The following is a 12765-nucleotide window of genomic DNA, read 5'->3' on the forward strand; positions in this document are numbered from 1 at the left end:
CCGTGGTCTAATGGGAAGCACCTGGTTAGAGTCTGTTCTGCTAACCCTCAGACACGGCCGGGGGGGCGCATCTCAACAGTCTGAAGCAGCTTCCTCTCACTGCTTCCTTACCCTCCTCGCATCTGCACCGCGAAAGTAAACAAGCTCAATGACATCCTCCATTTTCCCGTCGTATTCGCGCAGATGAAGGAGACGGGACGAGGACACCGCTGTAGGGTGTTGAGATGCACCCGGTGGTGTGCTGGTAGTTGTAGTCTTGATATGGTTCCCATGGTGCAGCGTACGGTAATGAGAGGGAAGCCCGTTCAGGTCTGTCGTGTGTAATCACAGGAAAGGCCCCGGCAGAACAGACGGCCATTCATCAGGCTAGCAGTCACACTCCGCCTTTCAAGTGCTGTGGGAAGCCAGCAAAACCATATTGTGTTTTTTTTTAATAACAATATACCAATAAATTCCAACGTATTACTCAGGAAAGGGAGTAGAAGCTACGGTGAGAAGCTGGAGGGCAGAATTTTGATAAGAGAGAAAGAGAGAGAGAGAGAGAGAGAGAGAGAGAGGGCGGGGTGGAGATATATTGAGAGAGATGGAAAGGTGAAGAAACCTTTTCTTTTGTTCTCACCCCGTGACCTGAGTCAGCACACTAAATCCTTTGGGCTCTCGTCCAATAACAGAGCGTAACAGAGAACCACGCTGCAGCTGTGCTGCTCTTTCATAGCCAGACCTGGACTGGAGGACTTGAGCTCTTATATGACTCTCAGACTCTCTGATTACCACAATCCTGCAAAACCCCCAGAATAGCTGGGAATATTAATATGACATATTGGGAGAGAACAAAGCCTTGTGTGTGTGTGTGTGTGTGTGTGTGTGTGTGTGTGTGTGTGTGTGTGTGTATGCACATGCTTTCAAGTGTGTGTGTGTGGGTGTGTGTGTGTGTGTATGCACATGCTTTCAAGTGTGTGTGTGTGTGTGTGTGTGTGTGTGTGTTTGTGTATGCACATGCTTTCAAGTGTGTGTGTGTGTGTGTGTGTGTGTGTGTGTGTGTGTGTGTGTGTGTTTGTGTATGCACATGCTTTTAAGTGTGTGTGTGTGTGTGTGTGTCTGTATGTGTGTGTGTGTGTGTATGCACATGCTTTCAAGTGTGTGTGCGTGTGTGTACATGTTTTCAAGTCGGTGCGTGTGCATGCTTTCAAGTGTGTGTATGTGTGTGTGTGTGTGTGTGTGTGTGTGTGTGTGTGGGCATGCTTTCAAGTGTGTGTGTGTGTGTGTGTGTGTGCATGCTTTCAAGTGTGTGCGTGTGTGTGCATGTTTTCAAATGTGTGTGTGTGTGTGTGTGTGCATGCTTTCAAGTTTGTGCGTGTGTGTGTGCGCGCATGTTTTCAAGTGTGTGCGTGTGTGTGCGTGTGTGTGTGTGCGTGTGTGTGTGTGCTCTAGTACTGTATGTACATGTTTTCAAGTGTGTGCGTGTGTGTGCGCGTGTGTGCTCTAGTACTGTATGTACATGTTTTCAAGTGTGTGCGCGCGTGTGTGTGTGTGTGTGTGTGTGCTCTAGTACTGTATGTACATGTTTTCATGCGTGTCCCGTCTTACAGAACAGGTCGTGACCCCTTCAGATCCCGACTCCCTCACACCCTCTGAGGGTTCTCTAAACACTCCTCCCTCCCAAGTCAAACACCGCCGGCGAGAACGCCGTCCCTCATCCCCAAACCCGCTCTCGACCCGACAGCCGTCGCTAGAAAAACACGCTCTCGTGTGAAATGTTTTCAAAACGACGCCTCGGCCAGAGTAGGAACACATCCGCTCAAAGGAAACCTCTCCTCCTCCTCTCCTCTCCCTCTCCTTCTCTCCTCTCTCTCTCCTCCTCTCCTCTCTCTCTCCTCCTCTCCTCTCTCTCTCCTCCTCTCCTCTCTCTCCTCCTCTCCTCTCTCTCTCCTCCTCTACTCTCTCTCCTCCTCTCCTCTCTCTCTCCTTCTCTCCTCTCTCTCTCCTCCTCTCCTCTCTCTCCTCCTCTCCTCTCTCTCTCCTCCTCTGCTCTCTCTCTCCTCCTCTCCTCTCACTCCTCCTCTCCTCTCTCGTTCTCCTTCTCTCCGTACCCCAAAGAGATGAATGTCTGTGTGTTTATATAATTATAGTATTGGGATTGTGTGTTTAAAACGGAGGAAACTGCATTAGTGTTCCTCCTGTCTAGCGTTCGGTTTGACAGCTTCTCTCTGTTAAGCCCAGGCAGGTTTATTTTTATAGCACATTTCAGCAACAAGGCAAGTCAAAGTGCTTTACATGAGACATTAAAAGCATCGAGACAAAGTGCAACGCACACATTATAAAAGGTCATATAAAACGAAATGCAAAAAAAACACATTATAAAAGGACGTTTAAAACAAAAAGCAGGAAAAATAAAATACAAGAATAAAAGTTACAGTGCAGTGTACGAATGAATAATTATTTGATTTAATAAAAAGCAGCGGCAAAAAGAAAAGTCTTCAGTCTTGATTTTAAAGAACTGAGAGTTGTAGCAGACCTGCGGTTTTCTGGAAGTTTGTTCCAGATATGTGGAGCATAAGATGTGTTTATGGCCTGTGTTTCACTAGCCCACCGAACTAGTACTCTGAAACCAGTCTCACTGAACTAGTACTCTGAAACCAGTCTACCTGAACTAGTACTCTGAAACTAGTCTACCGAACTAGTACTCTGAAACTAGTCTACCGAACTAGTACTCTGAAACCAGTCTCACTGAACTAGTACTCTGAAACCAGTCTCACTGAACTAGTACTCTGAAACCAGTCTCACTGAACTAGTACTCTGAAACCAGTCTCACTGAACTAGTACTCTGAAACTAGTCTACCGAACTAGTACTCTGAAACCAGTCTCACTGAACTAGTACTCTGAAACCAGTCTCACCGAACTAGTACTCTGAAACCAGTCTACCTTAACTAGTACTCTGAAACCAGTCTCACTGAACTAGTACTCTGAAACCAGTCTCACTGAACTAGTACTCTGAAACCAGTCTCACTGAACTAGTACTCTGAAACCAGTCTGACTGAACTAGTACTCTGAAACCAGTCTCACTGAACTAGTACTCTGAAACCAGTCTGACTGAACTAGTACTCTGAAACCAGTCTCACCAAACTAGTACTCTGAAACCAGTCTCACTGAACTAGTACTCTGAAACTAGTCTACCGAACTAGTACTCTGAAACCAGTCTCACTGAACTAGTACTCTGAAACCAGTCTCACTGAACTAGTACTCTGAAACCAGTCTCACCGAACTAGTACTCTGAAACCAGTCTCACCGAACTAGTACTCTGAAACCAGTCTCACCGAACTAGTACTCTGAAACCAGTCTCACTGAACTAGTACTCTGAAACCAGTCTCACCGAACTAGTACTCTGAAACCAGTCTCACTGAACTAGTACTCTGAAACCAGTCTGACTGAACTAGTACTCTGAAACCAGTCTCACCGAACTAGTACTCTGAAACCAGTCTCACCGAACTAGTACTCTGAAACTAGTCTCACTGAACTAGTACTCTGAAACCAGTCTCACCGAACTAGTACTCTGAAACCAGTCTGACTGAACTAGTACTCTGAAACCAGTCTCACCGAACTAGTACTCTGAAACCAGTCTCACTGAACTAGTACTCTGAAACCAGTCTCACTGAACTAGTACTCTGAAACTAGTCTACCGAACTAGTACTCTGAAACCAGTCTCACTGAACTAGTACTCTGAAACTAGTCTACCGAACTAGTACTCTGAAACCAGTCTCACCGAACTAGTACTCTGAAACCAGTCTCACTGAACTAGTACTCTGAAACCAGTCTCACTGAACTAGTACTCTGAAACCAGTCTCACCGAACTAGTACTCTGAAACCAGTCTCACTGAACTAGTACTCTGAAACTAGTCTACCGAACTAGTACTCTGAAACCAGTCTCACTGAACTAGTACTCTGAAACCAGTCTCACCGAACTAGTACTCTGAAACCAGTCTCACCGAACTAGTACTCTGAAACTAGTCTACCGAACTAGTACTCTGAAACCAGTCTCACCGAACTAGTACCTTGAAACCAGTCTCACCGAACTAGTACTCTGAAACCAGTCTCACTGAACTAGTACTCTGAAACCAGTCTCACCGAACTAGTACTCTGCTCCTCTCTCATCTACCCGAGTCTGCTCTACTCTGCTCTAACCCTCCGACCTCTGTGTGACCCCTGCAGAAGCTGCACGTCTTCCTGTTCCAGGACGTCCTGGTCATCACACGGGCCATAAGCCACAACGAGCAGCTCCACTACCAGCTCTACCGACAGCCAATCCCGGTGCGGCAGCTGGAGTGGGAGGACCTTCAGGACGGCGAGATGCGCGTGGGGGGCTCCATAAGAGGGGCGTTCAGCAACAACGAGAGGAGTGAGTTCATCATGGCTTCACCGGGGGGGGGGTCGGGGGTCGGGGGTCGGGGTCAGCTCATACATGCCCAGGACAGAGATTCCATCCCTTATCTATGGGCACATGGATGAGTTGGAGAGCAGGCAAGCAGCCGTGCTTATAGCGCCACCTGTCAGCGCAAATACTTTTTTCTTTTAACTATGATTCCACGAGCACTTTATTTGTGACAATTTATTTATTTATTTATTTTTTTTACTCGTACCCGGGTTAGACCTCCCGTACCGCTGACCAACCACAAGTCCCCAACCGGTTGACCCTCTCCCTCTCTCCCACAGCCAAGAACTTCTTCCGGGTGTCGTACTTCAGCGCCGGCCAGCTGCAGTCACACTCCTTCCAGGCCAGCGACACCTTCAACAAGCAGCAGTGGCTCAACTGCATCCGGCAGGCCAAGGGAGCGGCGGCCACGCCCCCGGGCGGGGCCGGGGGCGTGGCCCCAGACCGGGGCCAGATGGGGGCGGAGGACGGCGAGCCGCGGGGGACGCCGACGACAACCCCCCTGCCGCCGCCGCCGGCGGAGGAGGAGGAGGAGGGGGCGGGTCGGGAGGAGGAGGAGGCCCCGCCCAAACCCGAGGCTATGGACCAAAGCGACGGCGAAGGCCCGGAGTTCGGCATGGACACGAGCGAGGCGGCGTGCGATTTCCCGCAGATGGAGCACACGGACTCCTCTAGCAGCGGGACGCCGGACGTGTGAACTCTGACCTCAGGAACCGAGGAGCGGCGGTGGGTGGGGGGTCGGGGGGGTCGTCCCCTACGCCCGGACGCAGGAGGAGGAGAGACAGTATTGCAACATGGCCATTCCCAGTATAGGGGGGTAGAAGACAGTGGAACAGTATTCAGTGTGTGTGGAGGGAGAGCACTTCAACGATCTTTACTTTCACCTTTTTTTGTTTACCTTTCATGTTTTCCTTCTTTTTATTTCTCTCTTGTTTACCTGTGTAGTGTGTGTGTGTGTGTGTGTGTGTGTGTGTGTGTGTGTGTGTGTGTGTGTGTGTGTGTGTGTGTGTGTGTGTGTGCAGAGGGAGAGGAGGGCAGTGGTGACTGGGATCTCAGGACAGTATTGTTAATCCTGGTCTTCTATCTGACCCTTCTGCTGACCCTGCGCCTCCTCATCTGTCCTCTCTCATCAACTACAGCAGACCGGGCTTGACCCTCCCTCTCCAACGCCCTCACATGACCGAGGCGTGTGTGATAAAGACTACCGGGCGTGCCGGCTGGGAGGGGTTAGCACTTTTTTTTGGAAAGGATGTCACTAGTTCAGTCGCGTCGAGCTTGTAAACCAAGGGGACCTCAAGGATCTAAAAGCGTTTGGTGAAGTATGAACGACCCGGGTCTGTTGTCAGAGACTTGACTGCCACCTTTCCCCACTAAACCCTCGTGCACCGCTCTACTACTAGTGGCCTCTGAGAAGAGAACAATGGGCCTGTTCTCCGTATACATAGACTATATGTTTATGGACGTATAGTAGGGATATATACACTATGTCGTCCGTTACCTAGTCAAAATGACCAGCAGAATGTTTTCAAGACAATCACCTGTGTTGACGATGTTGACGGCAGGACTTGATTGGACGGCAGGTCTGCTCGCTACAGTGTTATTTTCAAATCCCCACGCCTGTACAATCATTAAGAACAGGTGTTTTGATTGGTTAGCAGCTGGTGGGCTTGACCGGCAGCAAACCCAGGTTTCTTGAGACAGTGTTAACCTGCTGAGCCTAAGGTCGTCAGCTCGGCGAGCAGACTTGGTGTCTCAGGCGAGGTGCATCGTGCTAACGTGACTCACCGAACCACCTCCTCTCCTTCTCCATCTGTGAGAACGGACGCCCCTTCTAACCGCTCGGCCAGGTCACCCGAGGTCATAGACGGAATTATGCAAATGTGAATCTGTGTTGCGCAATGCGGGTAAGAGAGCAGCCCACACACAGAGCCGTTCTAGTAAGTTCTGTTATGAAAATATGGCCTTGATCTTGAGGTTGGCGGTTAGAAGCGTAGCATTTGCGATTTTTTTTTTTTTGACCAACGGTAAACATCTGCCTGTTCTCCAGGAGTGAGTCTTCTCCCAGAAGGGTGGTTGTTCTCCAGGAGTGAGTCTTCTCCCAGAAGGGTGGTTGTTCTCCAGGAGTGAGTCTTCTCCCAGAAGGGTGGTGGTTCTCCAGGAGTGAGTCTTCTCCCAGAAGGGTGGTTGTGCAGAATGAACCAGGACTAAAGAGACGTTTGGATCATCGGGTTTCAGGTGATACCCCTTGAATTACTGGCTGTTTGTGTATAATGAAAATCTTGAATGTTTCTCTGAAAGTTTCTTACTGTTTAAAGTAGTTTCTGGTCCCATATAAAGACATCAGTCTACTGTCCCATATAAAGACATCAGTCTACTGTCCCATATTAAGACATCAGTCTACTGTCCCATATAAAGACATCAGTCTACTGTCTATACGTGCTGCGTTGACCTGTCTACTGCAGCCCAAACTAGAACTGCTAAATCATTGCCAAAAAATGTTGATGTGCCAGGTAATTTTAATCTTGGGCAAGTTTACTTCTTGGGGCCAAAGTTTTTTCATTTTGTGTAATTCACACCTGTTCAAGAAATCAGTTTGACTAAGTAATCACAAAACTATTATACCAAAATACTGATATGTTGTTTTTTTCTTATCGCTCGCGCTCTTTTTTTTTATTTTAAGAAATGTGTTTAGGATGTTTATTTATAGTTTTGTTTTTCACTATGAGTTTATGTGAGGCCTTTACACTTTTATTGGGTGTGCGGGGAGAAGGACAGTGAAATGATTGCACAGGAGATGTGGAAAGGTTTGAGAAAGGAAACGTTGATGTAAGTCCTTGTCTATGGACTTGAACAGTAAAAGGTCTGTCCTAGAACATACACTAGAATATGTGAAATGAGACTGAATATGAAAATGTAAATAATGGAATTCTGACTGTACCAAATAAAATATATGAACCATGTCAAGGTTTATTATTATTATTATTATTATTATTATTATTATTATTATTATTGTGATGTAAGGCAGAGGACCCAAAGACAATGTCAAATTTTGTCTTGACTTTGATGAAATGCGCTATACAAATAAAGCTTTGATTGATTGATTGATTTAATACAAACATGTTTTTGTAAAGAGGGGGTCTTTCACGCAAGATGCTCCCCATGGGGGGGGGGGGGGTTGCTGTCCTTTGGGCATTTTGCACAACTGGTAATTGTATTCATAAATAATGAATCATATAGGCTAGTGTAAAAATAAAAGTGTCTACAAATGACTATTGAAATGTCATGTAATGACCTGAACACCGAGAATGCATGCTGACTCTTCCATGGAAAGAAAGAAAGAAACGAGTCCCACTCCCCGTCCGTGTTATACTGCTATTTACCACCAGGGGGCGACACGATCACTTTGCCTCCCAATACACAGATGAGCCAAAACATTAACGGCAAATAATAAAGTTAACTATTTCCTAACAACGATGTGTGTGTGTATACAATTCCAAAATGTAATAAATGTTATTGAAATTAGCATAACACAATTATATTGTGTCATGCAATTTGTGAAGATAAATCAAGCAATAATTCATTTAATTTACCTACTTGCAATACCTTGATAAAACAAGTTAAATAGAGAGAGAGAGAGAGAATGACTAGCCTACTACAAAATTCTCTATGCCATCAGGCTCATATTGCCTACATGACATGATTACATTTCTATTGAGTGTTAGCTGTTACAGTACATTTCTATGGAATAGGCCTTCAGTATGTGGTTCATTGCTGCATGTCGCAAATTCCTGGTCACAAACTGAACACTGTAAATAGCACTGAGCACCTCTGTTTAAGGGCTGGTCTTTGTCTCCCTCTAGAGTCCAGAGAGAGAGAGAGAGAGAGAGAGAGAGAGAGAGGGAGAGAGAGAGAGAGAGAGAGAGAGAGAGAGAGAGAGAGAGAGAGAGAGAGAGAGAGAGAGAGAGAGAGAGAGAGAGAGAGAGAGAGAGAGAGAGAGAGGGAGAGAGAGAGAGAGAGAGAGAGAGAGAGAGAGAGAGAGAGAGGGAGAGAGAGAGAGGGGGAGGGGGGGGGAGAGGTCCTAAACATAGAGAGAGAGGTCCGAAACAGAGAGAACACCGTGTCTCTTAAGATTAAAATTAAGAAAATCCTTTAAAATCCTATCGAGAAAGGCCGTCATTGACAGACAACAAGAATTGAGAGAAGAAGGCACCCACGCTGCACATAGAAACCGAGCCGTAACCTCCTCCCAACTATATGAACATTAGAAATGTATGTATCCCTGTGGGAGATAGAGTTCATAAAGAGTTGGATATGGATAGTCTACAATCAGTTACACAGTGCCCCTCTTCTTCTCAAAAGGGATCATCGACCCATCGCATGCCGAAACCCGGGATCGAACCAGGGACCTTTAGATCTTCAGTCTAACGCTCTCCCAACTGAGCTATTTCGGCACGTGGAAACCGCAATGATCCACAAATATATTATGGGATCTTGTAAATCTTTCAGTACTGGCAGTCACCGGCAGAGGTCGCTCTTGTACTACCTGAAATTCATGTTGGTAAGCATTAAGCTAAATGGATTTAAGAAGTCATGGTAGCCTCATTAATTCATTGCAAATCATTGATAGATAATTTAATGTTTTTAATCAGGAAATTAATGCATCATTGGTGAAGTTCCTCCTGTTGATGGAGTTGAACATTATTGTTCTAGTGATATGAAGTCTGGTGCCCTGCTGTTAGAACCCACATAGCTGACCTTCTTCACCCGACTGCAGAGCCCCACACTGCCACACACAGTTATGTCACTGCCTATAGGAACAATAGCCTGCTGCCTAAATCAATTTGTTGGCTTCAATATCTTCATCTAATAGAAAAACATACAGGCTGAGCTTAAGGCATTCATTTTCTATAATAAACCACAGCAAACTGGGCGTTCACACACTCTCCTGACCCAGTATCCTCACACGATTAAGTCAACTACAAGCTGACAAACATTTTCCATTTTCTGTCACTTTGGCAGGAAGCCTTTTACTGACAACAGAGCAAGGGACTCAAGGGAATTCATTGGAAACCTTAAGATGGGCCAAGCTTTTTGCAAAACTCACAACACACTCAAACACGCACACACGCCTATTTGAATAATGTACTGTATGCAGGCTTTTATCACAGTGGGGCCAAGGTACATCCCCACAGTAGCACAGCAGTGTAAAGTTCCATATGTACAGTATATACTGTGTACTGTATATGCGCATCATTACCAGTAGGCCTATAAAATCTAAGTAGATTCTAGCTAGAGAGGCATGGTTGCTTAGTAGCTGACCAGTAGCCCATAGTAAAGAGGTCCAGTCTGTAACCAACACCACTATCACTGCCTCAGACAACTGAGGAACTTCTGAGCGTCCAACCAGATTCGACAGAGCTTCTACTCATGCATGATCGAGAGCATCCTGACTGGGAATATGACCACCTGGTACGGGAACAACAGCTCTCAGGATCGCAAGGCCCTACAGAGAGTGGTACGGTCAGCTGAACGTACCCAGGGGCCACCTCTTGTGTCATTTGTAAATTGAGTATTGGAGTTTGTCTGTAATGAGCATAATCTTGGAGCTGGCAGCAACATTTCACTGTGACTGTACACCGTACATGTGATAAATGAAAGACGTTTGAATCTTGAATTAATGATGACCCAATAAATTGTTTTGTATTTTTATAAACACGTCATGTGTCCCCGATTTCTGACTTGGAACCATAAACCATAAACCATAAAACTCACTGAAGAATACATTTCTATTAGCAGTAGCGTTAGTAGTATTTATTTTTCAAAGTCCAGATTATTGACAAAATGCAATGAGATGGCTAACACAATCAGGATGTTTATTTGTTATAATGGGAGGGGAGGAGTAAGAAAGGAAGACAGACTGCTTTATTCTAAACTAAACTACTGTCTGTAAATCAGTTATTTGATTTGGCCTCTAGGGGGCATTGCAGACTATGCATGGGGCCCAAGCCATGGCGATATAATGCTGTAACAGGGCCTTGATATTACTGCTCCAAGATAGGGCCTTGTGGTTTGGTAGGTCAGATACAATAAATACAAAAATAAATAAATATCTCAAATGCAGTGTATTCTATGCGTACAGTCACTGTGAAATGTTGCCGCCGGCTCCAAGATTATGCTCAATACAGATAAACTCCAATACTCAATTTCAAATTTACAAGAATTTACAAATAACAACATTACAAAAAAAGTTAAACAGTGTGCAAATAGTCAAAGTACAATGAGCAAAGGTAAAGATACGTTGATAATAGATGCGTGGTGACTAAGCAGACAAACTGCACTGTGACTTGGCAGAACAGGTTCCAAAAGCAGGTCAGGATTGCACTGCTATTGCACTGCTGTGACTCTCTGCGTTACCACTCTGGGACACTAGGGGGCACTAGACACCACTACTGGCACGCAGGACAGCCACAGATTGCCACATGGACCTGATGTAATGAGTAGTAAACAGTCGACGTTATCAACCGAGGGATCCAGGGAAACCTTCTGTTCCTAAAGGTTTTGGAATCATGCAGAGATTCAGTAAATGCCCCTGGTTAATGAAAACTGACTTCGCCTCCTTCCCTTTCCTGTTTCCTGTTGAGGTTTGTGTCTCTGAGACCCTGAACTGATATATCGAGCCAGGCAGACCGTCAATCCTAGGCTACAGGTTTCATAACGAGATCAATATCTACTGTAAATCCATCCTCCTTCCCCTCTTGTGTGATGATCTTGTGTGATGCCGGGACTGATATCTGACAGCTGATAGCAGGGCTCCTGGGTAAGTGGGGGTTAAGTGCTCTCTGGCCAGGCCGCTGTGGCGCAGGGAGGTGGGGTGACTCAGTGTGTGGTCATCCTGTGATGTGGCGGTGTGAGTCACCCCCTCTCCCAGCCTGTGGGGTGGCCAGTGGGGTGGCTCTAACCCGCTACAGCCCCAGACACGGGCCGCCGTCTGCAGCGCCGTCAGAATGCGCCGTTCCGACCGCACGCCTACTGGAAGAAGTCCACAGGCATGCAGGGTAGATAGAGCAGAGAGAGAGAGAGAGAGCACATTCAACTTTCTCCCAGATACACTCCGGCTGATTGGGGATCCACGCGACCGCACGCGCGCGCCCACACATGCACACGCACGCACGCACGCACACACACACACGCACACACACACACACACACACACACACAGATTCACATAACAGTGTCTGGCAAAATGCTGACACACACATACACACACATGCACTTCCTTCCTCCTCTCTAACATAACGCTGACACACACAGACACACACACACACACACACTCACTGAGATTTGTGTAACTCCAATAACTCTTTCCCCTTTGGGATTCTTAGCCTGTCTCGTGATTCGGCCGCTTCCGAGCACAGCTCAATGGAAACTATTGTCATTCCCTCACACTGATATGCTGTGATGGGATATTATATGTCTGAGTGGTATGTATGAGTGTGTGTGTGTCTAAGTCTCTCTCTCTCTCTCTTTTTGTCTTTGCGTATGCGTGCCTCTCTTTGTACGTGCGTGCTTGTGCCTGCGTGTATCAGTGCTGCTGTGATGCATCATAGGTAGATTGGATTACCAGGGCCGCAGAGCATCTGTCGTCCCTCTGTGAATCACAGGACGGACCAGCCAACTAATCATCCCACTTTAGGTTTCCCCGCACAAAGTCCTGGTCGCAGCGTGGGCGGAGATAGTGGCACATGAAACCGCCTCATATTGTTCGGTCCGATATGTGAGCTGGTGGTTCTGGCGTCAGGTGTGTGAGCATCAGTCATTCGGGCTTGAATAGAAAACACTTAAGCCAGCTGTGGCCTACCCTGCCCCTAGGTGGTATCAGTCCATCACAGCATCACTATCAACAGTAACTTGTACACATACACACACGCACACTCACACACACACGCACACACACAGTAGTATTTTCTCTCAGCTTCTAGTAACGTTACGTATTTCAAGCTGATCATGGAAGCTCTCTTATAGCAGGAAGTTGAATACAGTGACAGAAATATGTTTAGGACATTCACATACTGTATCAAGTGGAGTACATAAACACATACATAAAGGATAGGTTGTGTGTGTGTGTGTGTGTGTGTGTGTGTGTGTGTGTGTGGTGTGTGTGTGTCCATATCTACCTGTTAGTCAGCCTGTGTGTTAAAGTGTGTCAGTAAACTCTTTTCAGGTGAGCAGGGGTATTTCTGTCCCTTGTCATCCCCCGCGGGGGCGTTATTTGTCACGGCGAGGTCACCGGGGCAGATGGGAGGTGGAGCCGAGGAAACAGGCGGCTCGTCTTCCTGGAC

General features: G+C 46.6%; 1 protein-coding gene across 1 annotated transcript in view; it reads left to right on the top strand.

Moving 5' to 3' along the window:
- arhgef3 (Rho guanine nucleotide exchange factor (GEF) 3) overlaps positions 1 to 5123 on the top strand; it is a gene marked incomplete at its 3' end in the record, with an annotated part of 38378 nt that extends 33255 nt beyond the window's left edge. The window contains exons 10-12 of the mRNA XM_084460698.1: positions 4207 to 4393; positions 4708 to 4896; positions 5029 to 5123. Of these exons, the coding sequence (XP_084316824.1) occupies positions 4207 to 4393; positions 4708 to 4896; positions 5029 to 5123 (471 nt within the window). The remainder of the gene's footprint in view (positions 1 to 4206; positions 4394 to 4707; positions 4897 to 5028) is intronic.
- Positions 5124 to 12765: the final 7642 nt, after the last annotated feature.

This window comes from Borostomias antarcticus (assembly GCF_949987555.1).
Source record: "Borostomias antarcticus genome assembly, chromosome: 33".
Classification (NCBI taxonomy): Eukaryota; Metazoa; Chordata; class Actinopteri; order Stomiiformes; family Stomiidae; genus Borostomias; species Borostomias antarcticus.